General features: G+C 47.3%; 2 protein-coding genes across 4 annotated transcripts; both read right to left on the reverse strand.

Annotated features, from left to right (window-relative positions):
• Positions 1–2,071: 2,071 nt before the first annotated feature.
• Positions 2,072–7,536, reverse strand: RNF224 (ring finger protein 224). The gene is made up of 2 exons (XM_056812765.1): positions 6,462–7,536; positions 2,072–3,203 (listed from the first exon to the last, which is right to left on the reverse strand). Exon 2 carries the CDS (start codon positions 3,200–3,202, stop codon positions 2,687–2,689), a length of 516 nt encoding a protein of 171 aa, XP_056668743.1. The 5' UTR covers position 3,203; positions 6,462–7,536; the 3' UTR covers positions 2,072–2,686.
• A 3,977-nt stretch (positions 7,537–11,513) lies between these two features.
• Positions 11,514–16,362, reverse strand: CYSRT1 (cysteine rich tail 1). Of its 3 annotated transcripts, none has more exons than XM_056823083.1 (2): positions 14,089–16,362; positions 11,514–13,254 (listed from the first exon to the last, which is right to left on the reverse strand). In XM_056823083.1, the coding sequence occupies exon 2, from the start codon at positions 13,245–13,247 to the stop codon at positions 12,681–12,683; it is 567 nt and encodes a 188-aa protein (XP_056679061.1). In that variant the 5' UTR covers positions 13,248–13,254; positions 14,089–16,362; the 3' UTR covers positions 11,514–12,680. The 3 variants fall into 3 exon arrangements, with proteins under 3 accessions (XP_056679061.1, XP_007475510.2, XP_007475509.2); XM_007475448.3 differs by having other exon boundaries at positions 11,514–13,309; positions 14,089–16,358; XM_007475447.3 differs by having other exon boundaries at positions 11,514–13,312; positions 14,089–16,357.
• Positions 16,363–21,121: the final 4,759 nt, after the last annotated feature.

The following is a 21,121-nucleotide window of genomic DNA, read 5'->3' on the forward strand; positions in this document are numbered from 1 at the left end:
CAGCTTCAGGTCAAAGATCCAGCCTCCCTCACACATGACCCACTATAAGCACCGCCCCATTAATGTTTACCAGGGAGCTAATCTGCCCCCCACTCCCTGGGTGAGGACACCAAATTTCTGACCTGTTCTCTAGCCACAGGCTGCCCCCCAGGGCCCAAGATCCCTACCCCCAAACCCTTCCTAAGAAGAGGATTACTTTCTCTTGGTTTGGGTGCCACCCCCTTAGCTGAAGCCAAATTCTTCCAGACCATTCCTGACGTGTGATCGCTGTCTGAGGACACTTCTCCCTTTCCCCAGCCTGGAGATGCCAGTGGACACATGGATAATCATGACCATGATTGCCCACAGTCAGAGACATGTGCCACACTAACGCTGGCTTCTCCCTATACCTACCCCAGTGGCGAGGTGGAGGGCAGATGTCTGGGGTTGGTATTCTGGAATCGCAGTTCCAGTCTGGGCTCTTCCTTAGATTGTAGCTTTCTCTACCCAAACCCAGAACATCTGAGTAATGGGGAAAAAGTGGAGTCAAGCAGTGCACCTCTGAGGTACATGAGTTCTAGGCTGGCAAATTCCACACATCTTATCTGCTACAGGGCACTCTGCTAATAAACAGATCCCTAATCTTTAACTTGTCTCTGTGCCCTTCCTTCTTGCTATCTCCTTGTCTGTTGTTCACCCTCCCAAGGATACCGTCCACTTTCCTGGAAGGTCCACCGGAGCCAGGTGAGCACACCAGAGGCAGCTTCTGCTCCCAGAGCCCAGGCTGGGGCAAAGGAGGGCGAAGGACAGCAGAGATGGAGTGGCAGGATCATACCGGGTGTGCATAGGTCAGGGTTTGGAGGAGAAGGGTAATGTAAAGGAAAGTCCAGATGAATATCTGTGCCTGGAGTGGGTCAGCATCCTCAATGGAGTCACTATCAGATTTAGAGCTGGGTCTTGCTAGGGCCATGGTTAGAATGAAATCAGTCTCTCACTATCCCTGGAGAAGGCAGGGTTAGATTAGGATGGTCCCTAAGGTTCCTTGCTTTTTTGGTTTTGTGCTTAACTCAAACAGAACTTAGAAACCTGACTATAGAATGAGCCCTTACTCTGGCTGCAGAGAGTTCTGACTGAGCCTGGCTGCTGGCCTTGCTGTAGACCTCACCTGTGCCCTAGGGTGGGTGCTCCCTTTTCTTGGAGTCAATTCCTCCTTGATCAGTTCTTTCTCTGGGGCAGCAGAATCAACGGCCATCCCCCTACCTCCCATGCCAGGGTCAGGTTTAGACATACTCTCCAGGGGGCCAGGCTGTGGGGAGTCCCCACTCTCTGCATGTTCCCTGTGGGCACAGGAGACTTTGGACTTGGTGGGTGAGGCAGATCTGTGGCCCTCCTGGGTCAGCACATTCCCTTGGACGCCTTCCCCTCCCCTCCACAACCAGGCAGCCCAGGGCATCCTCCTGGGACCTAGGTACAAAGCCCTGCCAAAGGGGAGGTAGTACTACCCCCTTCTGGACAACACAGGAATTGACTGAGTATCCTCCCTGGGATCAGGGGCCTAGGTCACTTTTTTGGGGAGTCCCTGTGTCTGGGGGTCAGGACCCAAAGGGTCAGGGTCTCGTGTTTGAGGTTACAGATCAGTCCTGTCTTCCCACAGGAAGCTGGGATGGTACAGCAGACTCTGGACAGAAGGCATGCTCTAGAGAGGTCATTCATGGCTTCACTCTTTTTGTTTTTTTTTTAAACCCTTACCTTCCGTCTTGGAGTCAATACTGTGTATTGGCTCCAAGGCAGAAGAGTGGTAAGGGCTAGGCAATGGAGGTCAAGTGACTTGCCCAGGGTCATACAGCTGGGAAGGGTCTGAGGCCAGATTTGAACCTAGGACCTCCCGTCTCTAGGGCTAGCTCTCAATTCACTGAGCTACCCAGCTGCCCCCGGCTTCACTCTTTAGGTCTTGTTCCCTGCCTGGGGAAATGGAGCCCTGATTAGATGAAGCACTGGGGCCAAAAGGAGTCACAGGCAGGCACAGACAAACTCTGTGGCTTTAGCAAACATGCAATTGATGGAGAACAGAGACCAAAGTAGATAAGTCACACTTTAGTTTAAAAAAACAACAACAACAACAAACAGAACAAATGGGTGTAAACATAGCCCTTGTACCCTATCCCAAACGGCGGGGATTTCGGCCATGGTCCCAGGCACCCCTACCCTCATGATCCAGGCAGTGGCCTGTTCTGGGACAACAGACTTTCATCCGAGTAGCCTATGAAGCTCATGTTCGGGATGGCAGGTTCACAGCCCTATCCCATCTCACTAAGGGGCTTCACTGCCAAGATTTGAGTTTTCTAGGGGACCCAGGCAGCCGAGGAAACCTTCAGCAGGCTTCGGCAGCCAGAAGTCCTTTGCCACCTTGAAGAACTAGAAGCTCCAAACCACCACAACACGAGGTCCTGCTAGGGAGCCTAGGATGATGAATCAGCACAGAGAAGAGGTGGGTAGCAACTGGCGAGGGAATGGGGACCTAGTGAGAAGAGCAAAGGAGCCGTGATGAGACGTGACACAGGATGCAGCTCTGACCCCCATTTTCAGCCTCGTGTACAGGCTAATTCAGGGGACCAAGCAGAGGAGAGCTTCCGAAGAAGAGCTTGTGGCTGGGGACTGTTCCATGGCAGGATGTCTGGTGCTGGGCACATGTATGTCCAGGCAAGGCTTAGACTTCAGGGGTGCCCTCAGGGTCACAGCATGGGCAACAGCCCCAACAGCCACAACAGCCCCAACAGCAACCCTGTCTGGGGAAGCTGGGCTGAGGGCCTAGGGTTGGACAGTGGCGGGCTGGCTGCTGAGTGATGACAGAGCCAGGCTTGGGAGGGCTGCCTTTGTGGGGAGTGGGAGACCAGGGCTCTCCCCGGGGGGGCTCTCGCTCGGCCTTCACAGCAAGGAAGGCAGCCAGATCGAGGTCCAGCATGGCTACGCCACCTCGGGGTGTGGGTGTACTCTGGCGGCACTGGGGACAAGGGATCCATCGCTGTTCGTGAGCTGGGGTGTCCAGTCGCCGGACGCAGGCCTGGCAGAAGGTGTGGCCACAGTAGAGACGGCGTGGAAGGCGGCCAGCCAAGTCATAAGAGGAATAGCAGATGATGCAGTCATTCCGGCGGGCTCCCACGTCAGAAGGTTTCTCCTTAGCAGGAACGGCCTCACCCTCAGGAGCTCCCTCTATGTGCAACATTCTGTGGAAAGAAAGAAGGGCCAAGGCTGGGACCTGGGACTCATTCAGCCTTGGATCTCTGGGCCAGTAAGGGCTCAGTGCCAAGGAGTGGTATAAGGTCTTGACCTCATCAGGCCTTTCCTGTCCTAGAATGTACCTTAACTCCAACCTTTACCTTCAAAAGGCCTAACTATATCTCTTTGTGCTAGCTCTATTCTCAGAGGATACAGGCAGCTACAGACATGGAGTCAGAGATGCTCATAAAAGAAACACCACCACTGGACATTTATATAGATAGCATTTCCTCGTTTGCAGAGCATTTTACAACATCTGATTCTTGCAAAAACCCTTCACGATATCCTTCCCATTTTATAGATGAAAAGACTGAGGCAAACAAACATCTGATCTTTGCAATAACCCTTCATAATATTCTTCCTGTTTTATAGATGAGAATATTGGGATAAACAAACATCTGGTCCTTGGAAATATCCTTTGCAGGCTCTTGCCCATTTTTCAGATGAGAAAATTGGGGCTTAGAGAGTTTAAGTGATTTATCTGCCCACAGTGATACATCTAGTAAGTCTGAGGCAGAATATGAAACCAGATGTTCTTAACCAGTGCTCTAACTACTGGGAATGAATGAATGCATGAATGAATGAAAAACATCTATTAAACACTTACAAGGTGCAAAGCTTTGGGGATACAAAAAGGAGAGCAAGGCAGTCCCTGTTCTCAGAGCTCATATTTTCTAGTGGGAGATAACACACATAGGAAGATTCAGTAGCAAGTCAGATGGTCCTTAGGGTGCAATGGCAAAGCAAGCGATAATGTGCCTTCATTAATGTTATTTCCGCTGATAAGAAACCATATCCATTTCTGCTGCTGAACCATTTGACAGGACTTAGGTTATGCAAAGCTTCATGTGTTCAGGACACCCTGACATAGGGGAAAGCAATATGGCACAGTAGAATAAGTAGTATCCTTGGTATCAGAAGACCTGGGTTTGAATACCTGACACTTACCACTTGTGTGACCCTGGGCAAGTCACATCACCTTTCTGAACCTCAGTTTATTCTCCTATCAAATAAGGAGGTTAGTCCAGTGGTCATTCAGGGCCCTTCTAGTTCTAAATTCTTTGATTCTATAAATATATAAATGCATAGGACACACACACAGAGCAACTAAAAGGCACATGGCCTGAATGAGGACCACAGATATCCCATTTCCAAACTGCACAGAGCCAAGGAAAGCCTCTAACTTCTCCCTGTTCATCGGAAGGCTGAGGAGTAAAGAGTTTGGGGATAACTAAAATAGGATTGGGGGGGGGGGGTCATGAACCTGGGACTAATTTGGAAAGGGAACAATCATGGAGCCTCTGTCAGAAGTTCTGAAAACAGTTTGTTGGGGTACATGGAAGGTAGAGAAGATAGAATAAAGGAGGAATTGAACAGAGACATCTTTTTTTCTGGTTTGTTCTCAAGGAGACTAGAGTCCCTAGTGGCTACCTCCCTTTCTGTCCTCAGGAAATTCACTGCTATTTGAGAACAGGTTAGTTCACAAAATCTTTGCTGAATTTGGGACCTCCACTGGAAATACTGAGGGATGATTGAACATCCATGTGTTTTTTGAACACTCTTCCTTCCTTTCCCACCAAACCAGACTTCTCTGCCTTTTAATCAAATTGACACAAGTCAATAGCTCTTTAAAGAGCTCCAATTTTTGTGTTCATGCCTATTACTGGCTAGGGTCAATGGCAGAGACCAGAAACATAGTCCCTGCCTTTTGGCATTCAGTCTGGTTAGGGAGACAATAATATTCACAAATGGTCTTTGACCTATCAAAGGGAATCCTTTCTAATTTTCAGCAATAATCTTCATTCTTCACCCTGGCATTCACTCCAGAAAACCCTGAATGTGACTCTCCCAAATGCTGAAATGATGATACATTTCAGGAAATTGCCTTTCCCCTCTGAGTCCTTCCTCGGGGAAATCCTGCCTAACCAGGGCAGAATGTTTGGGGTTTTACTTCAGGGCATTTGACATTTGACCTGTTCCTTTCTCCTTTTGCTTCCTGTATCTCACAGCCTTTGTCATGGGCTTTCATATATTCAGTATAGCCACCTTCACTCTTGCTAGGCTTTGGGACCCCAATGGGCCCATTCCACTCCCCTCCCAGTGGTCAGTGCCAGGGCCATAATACCATATCCTAGGGTCAAGGGAGACAATTGTCACTGTAATTTTCTCCCATGTTCCATGGCACAATGAAGGCCACTGAGTCTTGACTGATGTGAGGTACCTCAGGGTATCCTGAGGTGAAGTCCCTTTGCAGTTAGTGGCCTCTGCAATAATGGCCTGACCCTGTTTTGCAGTCTCTGTATTCCTTCTCTGGGACCTTGTATCCTGAAGCTACTCCCTCAAGTTTTCCTACTCACTTTGCCCCAGGTGTCAGAACAACAAGCTTCTTCTCCAAAGGCCCTTCCAAGGCCCCAGTTAAAGAAGAATCTCTCTCTCTCTCTCTCTCTCTCTCTCTCTCTCTCTCTCTCTCTCTCTCTCTCTCTCTCTCTCTCTCTCTCTCTCTCTCTCATACTTCCTGGATGGCTTTACCCACTTGACTCACTTCTTACCTGCTGGCCTTTTGGCCATTTTCAGTGGCTCTTAGAGTACTCACCCCTTAGCATTCTAGGACTTTGTCTCTCTCCTTCACTCAGTCCTTCAAGGCCTCAACCTTCCAGCTCTGCATGTTTCTAGGTAGTCTCCTCTCAGCTGCCCAAGACTAGAGCCTCAGACTTTTGAATTTTACCCAAGAGAGGTGTTTATGGGGAGAGTTGTCTCCCTGGCACTTGTAGCTTCACCTCCAGCTAATGTTTTGGGTCTCTGATGCCTGAACTCATTTCCCTGAGTTGGGGTTTGCCTTGAAGGGAGTTGGGTACAGAAGGGATTTATCTATCATAGTCAATTGAGAGAAAGACTTGTTGGGTCATCAGTGGCTTTGAATAGCCCAGTCTTCCAGCCCAGGGTATTTACAGAGCCGACCAAGGGCTGAGGGATAGGTCTATAACTCACTCCTCATCCATCTCTCTCCCTTCCCACTCCCCAAGGCAGGACCCTACAGCATCACTCTAGTACCAGATAATTCCTAACTGTAGGCCTAACTTCTAAGGCTCTCTGTACCTCTATCTCTCCCATCTCTGCCTCTTTTAGACACCAGCTCACAGGCCCTTCCCTCCCTCCTTCCCTTGCTTTCCCTGTTCCCGAGCCCCAGCTCTACTCCCAGCTCTTACCTGCTTCTCCACCACTGGTCTGGATCTTGTTCTCCTGCATGTGGCTGGCCCCAGGGCCAGATCCCAGGGAGTCTGATGGGTACTCAAGGTGCTCAGGGCTCCCCCTCCCCCAGTGGGGGCTCACATTACCACCCAGGAGTAGGATGAGCCAGCTCCACTTTCAGTCACAAAAGCCCTGCAATGAGATCTCCCACCACAGGCTTCCAGACACATGGCCTGTGGGAGATAAAGAGTCTTAGGGCCCTCTGCTTGCCCACCTCTGCTTGTTCCCCTTAACTAGGGAAAAACCCAGTCAGCAGGACCTTCCTTTTATCACTCCCCATAGCAGCCATGGGGGCAGCTTGTAGATGGCAAGCTTGTCATGGGGAAGATACTAGATCAGCCATTAGACACAGAGCATGAGGGTCGTAGGGTCGTAGAGGACCATGGGAAAAGCTGCGTCCAACTGGGCCGTATCCCCCTTCACACAGGGGCTTGGTCAGGCAGTGAGTGATGATAATAAACAGCGTTTATACAGCGCTTTCTTCACCATAGCTTCATGAGCTGTTTTACAGATGAGGAAACTGAGGCTCAGAAAGTTTAAAAGTCACTTGCTCATGATCACATAGCTAGAACTTGAATCCAGTTTTTTTTTTTTTAAACTTATCTTCTGTCTTGGAATCAATACTGTGTGTTGGTTCCAAGGCAGAGGAATGGTAAGAGCTAGGCAATGGGGGTTCATTGACTTGCCCAGGGTCACACAGCTGGGAAGTGTCTGAGGCCAGATTGGAGCCCAGGACCTGGCTCTCTATCTACTGAGCCACCTTGCTGCCCCCTTTGAATCTACTTCTGATTCCAAGCAATACACCATGCTGCTTCTCAGCTTGTGAACATGGGTCAGCCCTGGGGGAGCTTCTGTCCCTGCTCTTGGCCATCTCTTCCTCAGATCATATATAATGCTCTTGTTCCAAGAATGGCGTAAGGTCAAGGTTCTGAGTCAGTGTCTCAGTTTAACTCAAGGAGTTTCTGTAGTGGGAACTTGAAGACTTGCTTTGAGTCCAATTTGTTCTGAATCTAGCAGAAAGTAAAGGGGAGGGAAGCCTCTCCTTCCTAGCCCCCCCTTCCCTCATTTTCCCTCCCTCAGCCCGCCCCCAAAACTCTCCCCAAACTGGTCTGACGAGTTCTTGTGGCTCAGACTGGGTGGGGCTGTTTCTCTCTCTGGTTGGGCTTGGGGGGTGGAGAGTGAGAAGGGAGTTCCTACTAAGCAAGGCGGTTGAGTGGGCCACGGGCACCAGGGCGAGGCGGGCAGAAAAGGAGGACCCTGGATCATGGGGAGAGAAGATGGGGGTTGCATAGTGCTTTCTCAGTAAGGGGGGCACAGCTGGCATGAGTCCGTCTTCTGGGCCCTGATCTATTAAGATTCCTGACACCTGGGTCATTGCAGTGAACACTTCACACATACCAGGCACCTCTGGGCAGTGATTGCTTCCTGATAGCTGTTAGATGTGGAGAGACCAGTCCATCCAGCGGGTCCTGTCAGACTAAGTGTTCTCAAGTCCATTGCATTCCTCTACTACTCAAGAAATGGAAGCTGTAACCCATTGCTCACAGGATGAAGTCCCCTAAGCCTGGGCGTCAAGGCTCTCTATGATCTGGCTTCAAACTCAGCTTCATCTTTCAATGTTCCCCAATGTATCCACCATTCCTAAAACAGGAAATGGAGTGTCCGGCCTGACACTTAAGCTGTTTACCTCCGTTTCCTCATCTGTAAAATGGGAATCATAATAGCACCCACCTCCCAGGTTGTTGTGAAGATCAAATGAGATTATAATTATAAAGTGCTAGTACAGTGCCTGGTATATAGCTCAGCTGTTCAATTGTGTCTGACTCTTTATTACCCCCTTGGACTATAAAGCATGTCAAAATTATCCATAGGGTTTTCTTGGCAAAGATACTAGAGTGGTTTGCCATTTCCTTTTTCTGGTGGATTAAAATTGAGATTAAATGTCATGCCCAGGATCACACAGCTAGTAAGTCTCTGAAGCTGAATTTGAATTCAGGTCTTCCTGACTCCAGGTCCAGAGCTCTATCCATTGAGATATCTGGCTGCCTCCTGGCACATTGTAAGAGTTATATAAATGTATGTATAATATAGCTATTATTAACTCTTCTGAAATGCCCTTCCATTCTTTCTTTCTCTCTTTCTTTCTCTCTCTTTTTTTAAACCCTTACCTTCCATCTTGGAGTCAATACTGTGTATTGGCTCCAAGGCAGAAGAGCAGTAAGGGCTAGGCAATGGGGGTCAAGTGACTTGCCCAGGGTCACACAGCTAGGAAGTGCCTGAGGCCAAATTTGAACCCAGGACCTCCTATCTTCTGGCCTGGCATTCTAGCCACTGAACTACCCAGCTGGCTTCTTTCTTTCTTTCTTTCTTTCTTTCTTTCTTTCTTTCTTTCTTTCTTTCTTTCTTTCTTTCTTTCTTTCTTTCTTTCTTTCTTTCTTTCTTTCTTTCTTTCTCTTCCTTCCTTCCTTCCTTCCTTCCTTCCTTCCTTCCTTCCTTCCTTCCTTCCTTCCTTCCTTCCTTCCTTCCTTCCTTCCTTCCTTTCTTTCTTTCTTTCTTTCTTCCTTCCTTTCTTTCTTCCTTTCTTTCTTTCACCCTTACCTTCCATCTTAGAATCAATACTAAGTATTGGTTCCAAAGCAGAAGAGTAGTAAGGCTAAGCAGTGGGGGTTAAGTGACTTGCCCAGGGTCACACAGCTAGTAAGTCTTTGAATCTGAATTTGAATTCAGGTCTTCTTGACTCCAGGTTCAATGATCTATCCACTGAGCTATCTGGCTGCCTCCTGACATTGTAAGTTATATAAATATATAATATAGTTATTATTATCCCTTCTGAAATGCCCTTCCATTCTTCTCTCCCCACCCCTTGCTCTCTTCTTTTCTTTTCTTTTTTAAACCCTTACCTTCCATATTAAAATCAATACAACATATTGGTTCCAAGGCAGAAGAGTGGTAAGGGCTAGGCAATGGGAGTGAAGTGGCTTGCCCAGGGTCACCCAGCTAGGAAGTGTCTGAGGCAAGATTTGAACCCAGAACCTGGCTTTCAATCTACTGAGTCCCCCAGCTGCCCCCTCTCTCTTCCTTTCTCTCATCCTTCTGCCCTGTTTCTATCTCTTTCCCTTCAAGATGATGCAGTTCAAGATCCACTACCATGCAGGAATAAGAGGAGATTTCATGATCCCTTTACATCTCCTAGCTCTCACTGCTTTTAAAGTCTGATATGTTCTGTTCAAAATTCAGTGTTCCTCATGGGTGACTTCTCTTTCCAGAAAAACTATAATTGCTTTGAGTGCTTTTCCATGTTTCTTGAATAGCGACTAGGACAAAGATAGACATGCAAGAATGCTCACAGAATATGCCCGTAAAAACCCAGCTGGGGTGGGTTGGCATAGATGCCCTAGGATTGCCTTCTCTAGGAAAAGAATGCTGGCTGTAGAAGAAAAAGATCAGGGTTCTGCCCCTAAAGCCATCTCTGTGACCTTGGAGAGATCCCTTTTCTCAGGCCTCAGGTTCTCTGCCTGTAAAAGGAGGGTTCAATGAGATGATCTCTAATTCTTTCAGCGGAACTCCCTGAGTCCTAGGCCCACCATGGGAGGAATGGGAGGAATGAGGGTGGAACTGGCAAAGGCATGAAGCAGAGGCTGGCAGTGGGTGGGGCCAGGGTATGCCAGGGAGTAGGTGGGACCACTTGACCATAGGGTCAAAGGAGACCAAAGTTTCGAAGGAAACTAGGAAATCATTCTCCACCCAAGCTGAGGATTTAGAAGGTGAATCACCGGCCTAGCCAGGTTCTACTCTGGCTTCTGTACCCAAAGTCCTTCGACCCTTTCTTGTTAACTAACTCCTGTCCTGCCTCATTAGGAATCTTCTTTTCCCTCATGATCCTCATGACCGCCATGTGAAAACGTCTTTGCAAAACTGCAGCAGAAAAGTCATGTCCCTGAGAAAGCGGGCCTAGGCTGCCCTCACCCAACTCTTGTATGTTCTGGGCTCTTGGTCCATTCTATCATAGCTGTCCCTTGTGGGTCTGCCATTCCATAAATGTGCTCTTCATTCACACTTATATGCCGGCCTTTAGATCATGCTCCTGGTTGCACACTGGCCCCGCTGCTTCCTCACACTGGGTGGGTGGAGGAGGCTTGGCTCTGGGTGATCTTCAATTCCTTCCTTACTGTTGGGACAAAGGCTGAGGGACAGGTCAGGTCATAAGGTTAGGCCAAAGGCAGTTTAGTCACAGGTCTGGAACAGAGCAAAGCATAAGCAAGAGGTCTGGGTTATTTGGGGTTTTGGGGAGGAAGGTGAAGCTAGGTGACTTCCTAGCTGTGTGACCCTGGGCAATTTCCTAGCCTTTATCGCTCTTCTGCCTTTGAACTGATAGTATTGATTCTAAGACAGGAGATATGGGTTGGAGGGTGGGGGAGAAACTTGAGACTAGAAAAGAGGAAATAGAGGTGAAGAGGGTCCCTCTTCAGAGCTTCTATGCCTAGCTGGCAAGTGGTATAGAAATAGTGGCTGAGAGCTGTGGGGACTGTTACTGCCTAATGACACCAGGCAGAGGGTTGGTCATCTTCTCGTTTCAGGCTGGTCTGGCCCTAGCCGAAAGGGAAGCAAGGTTGAGAACAGACATCAGAGAATGTAATTCTGTGGTAAAGAGTGTGAATCTTAGAATCAGGAGAGAAGGGTTTGATTCTCAATCCAGACACTAACAATATAACTGTGGACAAGTCACAATGCTTCAGAGGCTCAGTTTTCTTATCTTTAAAATGGGGAGAATGATACTTGGTCTATTCTATCTCAGAGTGGTTTTGAGGAAACTCTGATGAAAGCTTTAAGGCACTATACAAAGCTATATTTCTCAAGCCTAAGAATCCCTTCCTCTCTGTCCATGGACCCAATTCTTATAAGTCTTCAGGCTTCAAATGGACCAACCCAAACCCTAGACCCCCAGTCCAACCATTAAATGATTTATATGGTTTTGGATAATCATAGCAAAGCAGTGGTAAAGACAGAGCTGAACAAATTATTTAGGTTTATTGACAAGGGAACAACAGGAGTAACTGGAAGAAGTGAGGAGCCCCCTGGGGCTAGTCACTGATGCTTTTGGTCTCAGGTGAGGTGAGGCATGGGTTTGATAGGGCCTTTGGATTAAGCTGAGTGAGGACAGGAATCCTCCCCATGGAGTTTCATCCCTGGTTCAGGATTCTGGTCGGTAAATAGTGGTCAGTAGTAGGTAGCACCAGTGCTGATGGCTTGCCCTAGGCCTGTGAGGCTTTCAATAGGCACAGGGTTAGGCTACCAGAGATTGGAGAGGAGGTTTGAATGCCTTCCTCATTCTTAGGTAGAGATCCTGCTTCTTCCAACCCCGGCCCCTGACACCCCTTCCAACATGCTCTTCACAATAGACTCCCATCTTTGGACTCATCCCCAAATCTTATGATGGTGTATTTAGGTCTGGATATCAAATTTTAGACAAGGCATTAAGAAGCTGGAGGAAGCCGACTGGCCCAGAAACCATGACATGCTATGATCAGTTGAAGAAATGAGACAGGCTTATCCTGGAGAAGAAAAGAATAAACCTGGAGGGACATGACAGTTGTTTTCAAATATCTGAAGAATTGTGATGGAGAAGGATTAGACTTGTTTTACTTGGCCCCAAAGGGTAGAATTAAAATCAGTGCATGGAACTTTTATAAAAATAAATTTCCATTCAACATGAGGGAAAACTTCCTAATGAGTAGAGTCAACCAAAGGTAGAATAGGCTACAGAGGTTGATGGTGGGCCCCTGGCCACTGGTGATGTTTGAATAGTAGTTTGATACGTATTTATCATGGATATCATAGAATCCTGTTTAGGTACAGCTTGGACTAGATGGTCTCTTTGTCCATTTGAGTTCCGAAATTCTGTGATTCCTGGACTCTTGATTCTGCCCAGGATTCTCTGTCCTGTCATGATGAATGACTTGGGGAGGGAAATAGGAAGATTTCAAATGCACCAAATCCCAGTGACTTCAGCCTCTGTCCTGAGCTCCAGTTCTTTTGGCCAGAGGAGATCTAATGCCATTCAAGAAGGAGCCACCCAGAGTGATATGTGTCTCCTTACCCCTGAATGCCAACGAACCCAGCTGCCTCATAGGCCTCCTTCAGTCTGGGTTCCTCTGGGCTGTAGGTGTTCAGAGGAGTTAAGAGACCACACAGCAACAGCTGTGGCAGCGGCAGCATCGAGGGCAGCGACAGCAACGGCAACAAGGGCAGCAACAGCAGTGATGGGCAATGTCGTCTCCACGCCGTACAGGTGGGATGTTACAATAAGGTGGGTTTGTGCTCCCTGATGTCTGTTTCACACTGCCGTAGGGATTCCCTGGCTGTTGCCAAGATGCCTGGGTCTGGATTTGGGACCCTCCTTTGGCTTCCCCCTTGGTCCACCCACCTGCTGTTGGCAGGGAGCAATCGGGTGCCTGGGTCTGGATTTGGGACCCTCCTTTGGCTTCTCCCTTGGTCCACCCACCTGCTGTTGGCAGGGAGCAATCGGGTGCCTGGGTCTGGATTTGGGACCCTCCTTTGGCTTCCCCCTTGGTCCACCCACCTGCTGTTGGCAGGGAGCAATCGGGTGCAGGGCCAGGCCTGGCCCCAGGGTTCCGTGTGTCCTGGCTTTGCTGGAGCTGCTGTTCTAGGTCTGGACGGAGGTGGGCTCGTGGAATGCTGATGCTGGTGTATGGGTTCTTCACCACAGATTCAAGGGGGTCCATGAAGCCGCTGGGAAGTGTCGGAAAGGAGGGAGGGAGGGAGGGAGGAGCAGTTTGATCTGGCCCTGCTGAGGAAGGACACAAATATTTACCCAGCACAGAAGGGGGAAGGGCAGCCAGACCAGAGCTTCCGAGACCTGCAGACAGACCTGACCCCCAACCAGATCCCAAGCTCCTTGCTAAGGGCTCCCATCCCTGAACAAAGCTTTAGGTCTTCCACTCAGCTTTGTAAAACAGATCATGTAAGTACCTGAGCATAAAAGTATATGCATGTGACCATGTGTGATTGTACATGTGAGCATATATGTATAAATGCTGAGCGATCCAGAGGAGTGTGTGACAGCTTGATGGCTTGTGTGGCAGGCCAGCCTATATGAGTACAACTACATACAGATGCAGGCGTGACAGTCTGATTTAGACAACATATACAGAATGTTCCCCCAAGCTCCAAGCTTTGCTCTACCTCCATGGGACAGAGCTCTCTGGGGAAGTCGAAGATGAGAGAGCCAGGAAGCCGGGGAATGGGTCAACCAAGCAATGGGATGGGTCCTGCCCTGGGCGGTGGGTGAACTGAGCATCCGGGTCCTCATTGAGAACAGTGTGCTCCCCACCAGCCAGCACCACTATGTGGGGTCGACACAGAGAGGAGCTTCCAACTCCCAAGGTAAGGTTCTCTCCAGACCTGCAGCTAGCTTCCCTCAGTCCCTGCGTCCTCATGCCCCGGGCACTCACCTGGGAGAGAGAACACAGCCACCCTCTTCCCAGAGCTTATCAGCCCCAGGATGCCCCAAGCACCTGTCCCCTGTCCCAGGGAGGGCAAATACAGACGAGCTCATGAACCTACCTTCTGCTGAAACAGGCAAGTGTCCTCTGTGGGTCCTGTCCTGCGTAAGACTCCCGATCAGGAGAAGTCTCTGCTGAGTTGAACTCTGTGAGGCCTCCTCCTTTTCCCTCTGGGGGAGGGCGGGGGAGGTCCTGGGAGGGGTTGGGCGAAGGTGGAGCAGAGGAAGTGTGGGGCTCAGGAAGGTGGGTGCAAGAATCAGAGGAATAGAGTTGGGGGCTCACTATTCAGTATACCAGCCCCAGAGAGCTGCTTTTCCTCTGCAGTTCTGTCAATCTTTGCTCCCAGTAGTCCTTTAAAGGATCAGGAGGGAATACCTCACATCAGTACCTGACGTTGTGGATTTAGTACAGAAGGGGTTTCCAGTCCTTCAGGTCTCGGTCTCTGGTGACCCACAAAGCTGGCTCACCTCTAAGGCATCCCCAGCCCCTCCCTGGCATGCCATTCCTTGTCAATCCTTGGCTTGTGAGCCCACCCAGTTAACTCCTCTAGGTGGAGGAGACAATTGAATGAGGCTTAGCCAGCTAGACAAGGATGGGAGAGGCTGACTAGGGAGGAGGACAGGGGACAGAAGAATGGAGGAGAGGAAGGGAAGGAGTCAAAAATAAGGAAGAAGGGACCTCCCACAGGAATTTGCCAAGGTTTGATAACCTTGGAAGATTGATTGGGGGTATGCATAGACTGCTGGAATCCTCAAGACCACTGAGCCCTTCTCCCCAAGGAGACTCAGCCCTTGTCCAGAATGTGTGTGTGTGTGTGTGGTATGTGTGTGTGTGTGTGTGTGTGTCTGTGTGTGTGTATGTGTGAAGCCTCTAGGAAATCCTCCCAACTTAAATAGGGAGGATCCCCACAGACAATACATGTTCAGTTCCGGGTGAAGAGAATTAGCTTCAGGGCCAGTCAGGGTCAGGGGGATCAGCCCCAGGTTTAGCCTTAGGGTCAAGAGATCAGGGCCATAATATATGTATAACTCAGTGGAATTGCTTGTCAACTAGAGGGAGACAGCATGAATCATATAACTTGGGGAAACTTATGTGTAAATTTGTTATTGGAATAAAATAAAGATAAAAAAAAGATCAGGCCCCAACGGAGGATCTGGGGGAAGATGCAGCACTACTATGAGAAGAGTCAGTTCCTGGGTCAGTCAGGCTCAGCAGGATTAATCCCACACTTAGTCTTAGGGTCAAGATGGCAAGGCAGCTAGGTGGCATAGGGGTTAGAAGAGTACCAGACATAGAATCAGGATGAGTCATCTTTGAGTTCAAATTTGTCCTTAGCCTCTTTTGAGCTGTGTGACCCTGGCAAGTCACTTAAACCTGTTTGCCTCAGTTTCCTCATCTGTACGATGAACTGGAGAAGGAAATGGCAAACCACTCCAGTATCTTTGCCAAGAAAACCCTAAACAGAGTCACAGAATCTGACATAAAGCAATGAACAATAAGAGATCAGACCCAAAGATTAAGCGGGAGAATGATGAGAAGGGGGTGTGAGTGTGTGAAAGAAGTAAAATCCTACTGTGAGAGGAATCAGTTGGGGGGGGGGGGCATGTCAGTCCCAGGGTCATCTTTAGGATCAGGGACTAATAAACCCAAAATTCAGGGATCTGCCTCAGGAGATGAAGGACAGAGAAAATGGGGGAAATCTCTCCCAAGGTCAGAGGGGTGGCCCCAAAATCAGAGGGTCACTGTTTCAGGATAAAGAAGGAATCAGCCCAAAGCTTGGGGATAATATGGGAGTAGGGAAGAATGGGCAGCCCTAAACTGGTTTCTTATGGAGTACAGGTGTGTGTTGGACTCAGCTAGTACAGGAATGGGAGATCCTGCAGGTAAATTTCAGTGGGAGGATTTACACCTAGCAAGAAGAAGGGAATGCCCTCCTGGGTGGGAGGAGCACATATAGTACAATTTTCCGACCCATCCCGCCCCCAAGGGGCAAACGCCTGTCCAGCATTTTCTCGGTACTGGCGCCCTCTATCCCCCTCAACGTCCCTGTGCGCTTGCGCAGGACGAGAGCGGCCCTGGAAAGTCGCAGGGTTGGATATACTTCATTCTCCAGAAGCCTCCGCGCACACAGACTCGCTTTCCCAGAAGCCACTCTGTCAAGGACACACTTCCCCTTTTCCCAGCTCCAGCGTTCCCAGGTTCTCTCAATAGACGACCCTCACCTTCCACGATCTGAGGGAAGACAGTTAGGAATCTAAAAGGATTGGGGCCAATGGGAGACTTCTGAACAGCAGGGCGGATCTAGGATGGGGGCGGGGCGGAATGGTTTAGCCAATCCTAGGTCTCCGAGCCGGAGGGACTGGGCCTCCAACCAGAATGGGGCGGGCGATAGGCTCGGCTGGGTTGCCGTGGATAGAGTTTAGGTATCTAAGAGGCCTCTTTAGCCAGTGAAATGCGTGGGAGGCGCAGGAAGCCTGGGTGAGACCCCGCGGAACTCTTAAGGGTTATCCGAATCCTTTTAATTATACAGCTAGGGCCCCAGTGTTTTTCTTTCGTTCAGGCCATTTTGGACTCTTAACCTTTTCTTCGCCAGAAGCCTTACTAGAGACATTGGAATGAATGCATTTTTAAAAAATCATTTATTTTATGCGCCTTTTATGTTCCGGGAGCTCTACCGTGCCCAGGCTGCTGATGGGGAGGGGAATCCTTCAAGTGGAGAACAATAACCGTGGAATAGGCTAGCGCACTCTGCACACCTTGCACCTCATCTATTCTAGGCCTTAAATTCCAGCTTTGCTGAGGTTAAATACCAGGCCAGGCCAACCAGCCCGGCAGTAATAGGAGTGGAAGACATTTCTATAATAGTTTACACTCAGTTCTTTGTAGCCATTATCTCATTTTATCATCCTTAACTCACTGTTTCCCGCCCCCATTATCACCCTATAGTTAATCTGTTGTCAAGGTCTATTTCACCTTTACAATATCTCTTTAATAATCCCCCTTTCAGCAGCTAGGTGGCGCAGTGAATAGAGGGGCTAGGACTGGAGTCCAGAAGAGCTGTGTTCAAATGCAAACCCATTTACTAGTTGTGTGACCCTGGGCAAGTCACTTAACCCTGTTTCCCTCGGTTTCCTTATTTATAAAATAAACTGGAGAAGAAAATTATAAACCACAGACCCCAAGAGGTGAGTCAGCCTCTAATCTGTCTTCTTCCATTCAGTCACTAGTGTTTTTTCCAAAAGTTTCAAAATACCTCAGTAAACTAGAGTGGCTCCCTATTGCCTGGGCAATCAAATGCAAAAATCCTGTTTGGTGCTCAAAGCCCTCTATAACCTATCCCCTGCCCTTCCATTCATCTTATGCCTTACAATGGACAGACACTCTTTGATCCAGTGACAGTGGCCTCCTTACAAACAAGACACTCCATCTCTTGGCTCAGGGAATTTTCTCTGGCTGTGGCACATGCTTGGAACTCTCCCTCTCCCTCTCTGACTATTGGTCTCCCTGGATTCCTTCAAGTGCTATCTAAAATCCAATCTTCTATAGAAACCTTTTCCCAATTCCTTTTAATTCTAGTGCCTTCCCCCTTTTACTAATTTCCTATTTTTCCTGCATATAGCTTGTTTGTACATATTTTTCTTCTTGTCTCCCCTATTCGATTTTGATATCCTTGATGCTTTTTATATTATTTATTATTGCTTATTAACTGACTGACTGATTAAATCAGTTCTCACAGCAGCCCAGTAGTAGAGGAAAGGCAGAAATGGGAGGGCAAAATGGAAACAGTTTTAGATTTAGAGTTAGAGGATCTGGGTTTAAATCTCAGTCCAGACAGCCTCAATTGTATGACTTCTGGCAAATTATTTAATTTTGTGGGATTAATTTTCTTCATTCTCTTATCCTCCTTCTAAACTAGAATTTCTTTTCCTTTCCCCTCTCCCTATGCAGATTCTACCTGTACTGCAAGGTTTTTCTCTTACCATCCCTTCTTGAATAATGATAGCCCATATTTCCAAATCTCTCTAAGGTTTAAAAAAATACTGTCTTCACTACAACCCTATGAAGGAGGTAGTATTTTATTTATCTTTATTTTAAAGATAAAGAAACTGAGGCACAGAGCATCAGAAACGGAGCCCAGAACAAAGGGGTCTTGATGTCTCTAAATCTGCCAATAAATCAACAACTAAGAAACTGTCAGTGTCTGAACTCTAATATGACCTTCAAATTTAGTCTTCCAGAGCTCATTCTCCTATGTTATGTTTCCTCAGCACATAGTAATCTTTTTTTTTTACCTGAGTGCCTGCAAGAATTATTGCCTGAATCACAAAGAATATGAGCTCTCCAAGGGACAGAACTATCTCATCTGGTCTTCTTCAGTGGATGGCCAGGCACATAGAAAGGCTCAGTAAAGATTCTATTGAGTGACATTCACAAAATGTTCATGATACCAGTAAGGAAAAAGATTCTGAATTGGCCACAAACCTGAGGGGTTTGGGCCTCTCCAAGGGAAGGTCCTCTAGGACTGTCTCTACCCCTTCCCATTATAGCATCTCCTGCCAGACTTAAAAGAGGACAGAATAAATAGGGCAGGCATTAGCTCTCATTGAAAAATAGAAAAACAGTCAGACTGTGTAAGATTAAGACTTGCTGATGGCTAGATAGCTAATGAGTGGCAGTGCCAGAACCAGAGCCCAGGGATCCTGACTCCCACTCCCCAGTCCCATACACACACTTCTATCTGCCAGGCACTGAGCATATCTAACCCCAATAAAACATATCTGGGTCCTGGTGGCCCTGGTGGCCCTGCCTTGCCTGTAGGCTCCAAGATTAACAAAAAGCAACAAACATTTGTTAAACATTGTTAAGCATAAGTGTACAGAACACTATTGCAGGAGCTGGAAGAAAAACAAAGTTTAGATGACACACAATCCCTGCCCTCAAGGAGTTTATAGTGTAATATGGGGGTAAAATACCAACAGCTCTAATAAACAGTGTTCATGGCATATAGAAAATTTACAAAATTATGTGTTGCAGAGTCTGAGGAAGAAGATCTCAGGCAAGAAAGGTAAGATGGCATTAGGACCTTAATTGTCAGGCAGAAGTGTAGGAAGGGAACCAGTTGGGACCCACTGAAGACTTTTGAACCTAGAAGTAACCTCAACAGATCTATGGATATGAAAGATTTTCTTCCAGCAGAGTAAAGAATGCTTTGGAGGACCAGCTAGGAGGCTCAGTGGATAGAGAAGTCCTGGGTTCAAATTTGACCTCAGACACTTCTAGTTGTGTGACCCTAGGCAAGACACTTAACAACCATTACCTAGCTATTACCTCTCTTCTGCCTTTGAACCAATCTGTAATATCATTTCTAAGACAGAAAGTAAGAGCTTTAAAAAAAATGCTTTGGAGTGGGGAATAAGTAAAGACCAAAAGACTTAGTAGGAAGCTGTTTCAGTATTTTAGGATAGTGGTAATAAGGTAATAAGTGGTACTACTGGAGTGATGACAAAATAGGGAGAAGGAGAAGAATCACACTGGTATGCTAGAGCCAGCTTGTACAGGATTGGAAGATCTAATTGTTTAAAATTTTTTAAATTTATTTTTTAATTTTACATTAAAAAAATTTTTTTCCCCTTACTACATGATCCATGTTGTTTCCCTCCCCTATTCCCTCCCATCCTTCAAGGAGTTGACAAGCAACTCCACTGGGCTATATCTATATATTAAAAAAAAATTTTTTAATACATATTTTTGGAAGATCTAATTTTTAAATTTCAATGTGAGCATCTCAGAAATCCGCAAATGCTGCAAACGGGGGCTTGATTCATTGTTTTGTTGATTGTATAAATTTAAGAAAATGATGGAGGAAATATTAAAAATGTAGATTAAATCTAACAGTATATTCTGTCTTCACCCACCCCTCCCTGAGAAAGCCCATTGTTAAATATTTACCAGCACACCCCTGTATATGAGCCATATTATAGAGGTGGAGTTGACAGAAACTGGTACCAAACTGGATACAACAAAAAGGGTTGAAGATAATAATCTCAAGGTCATATGAATAGTGGTGCCGCAGAGAGAACAATAAAATACAAACGAGAAGGTTTAGGGGGAAAGAGAACTAGTTCAGCTTCAAGCATGTTGAATTTGAAGTGTAGAGTGAAGAAGAGGGGAAACAAGCAAATGTTTTGCATTTATTAAGCAACTACTATGTACGCAGCACTGTGCTAAGCATTTTACAAATATGATCTCATTTCCTGTAAGCAGATAGAAATTCTGGAGCTCAGAAGAGAAGTCTGGATGGATGATAAACCTCTTGGTGTCATCTGCTCTAAGACATAGTTGTAGCAGACATGGGCAGAGGGAGGTGGTGAATAAAGCTCATTCAAGGAAGAGATTCTAATAAGAAAAGAGGGCTAAGAAATAACAATGATACAAAACATTGATGCAAAATCGAAGGATTCCTAGATAGAAGCTCTTTTCCTGGCCACCACTGTCTCTTCCCCAATATCCATCTGGGTTCGCTTTACTCCTTCCACCTTCCCCTTCCATTGCGCTGTCTGGAATTCCTGTTATATTGTTCACAAACAGCCCTTCCTAGTATTAGACTCTTTCCTCTCACCCTTTCTCTTCAACATCACAGAAAGCTGGCTCTCTCAGGCTTAGCACAATGCCTGGCAGATAGTAGCTGCTATAGGAATGCTTGCTCTCTTTCTCCCTTCTCCCCAGGAAGCACTCTATTTCTGGCCACCATCTTGGTTGTCCCTTCTCTCACTGATGGAGTTTAGTTGGTAATATATAGGAATACTGATGATTTATTTTGATCCTCACTACAACCCTGGGAAGTTTCTTCAGTTGTTTCAGTCATATCCAACTCTTCAAAACCTCATTTGGGGTTTTCTTGGCAAAGATACTACAATGGTTTGCCATTTCCTTCTCTAGCTCGTTTTCTTTATGAGGAAACTGAGGCAGATAGAGGTTAAATGACTTGTTCAGGGTCACAAAGTTAGTAAGTATCTGAGGCCAAATTTTAACTCAAATCTGACTCCAGGCCCAGCACTCAGTCCTCTGTACAACCTTAGAAGGGTCTTAGAAGC

This window comes from Monodelphis domestica, chromosome 1 (genome assembly GCF_027887165.1).
Source record: "Monodelphis domestica isolate mMonDom1 chromosome 1, mMonDom1.pri, whole genome shotgun sequence".
Lineage (NCBI taxonomy): Eukaryota > Metazoa > Chordata > Mammalia > Didelphimorphia > Didelphidae > Monodelphis > Monodelphis domestica.

Bases quoted from the DNA above. Each gene is read 5' to 3' on its own strand.
- RNF224 (XM_056812765.1), bottom strand. From the start codon at position 3,202: ATGTTGCACATAGAGGGAGCTCCTGAGGGTGAGGCCGTTCCTGCTAAG.
- CYSRT1 (XM_056823083.1), bottom strand. From the start codon at position 13,247: ATGGACCCCCTTGAATCTGTGGTGAAGAACCCATACACCAGCATCAGC.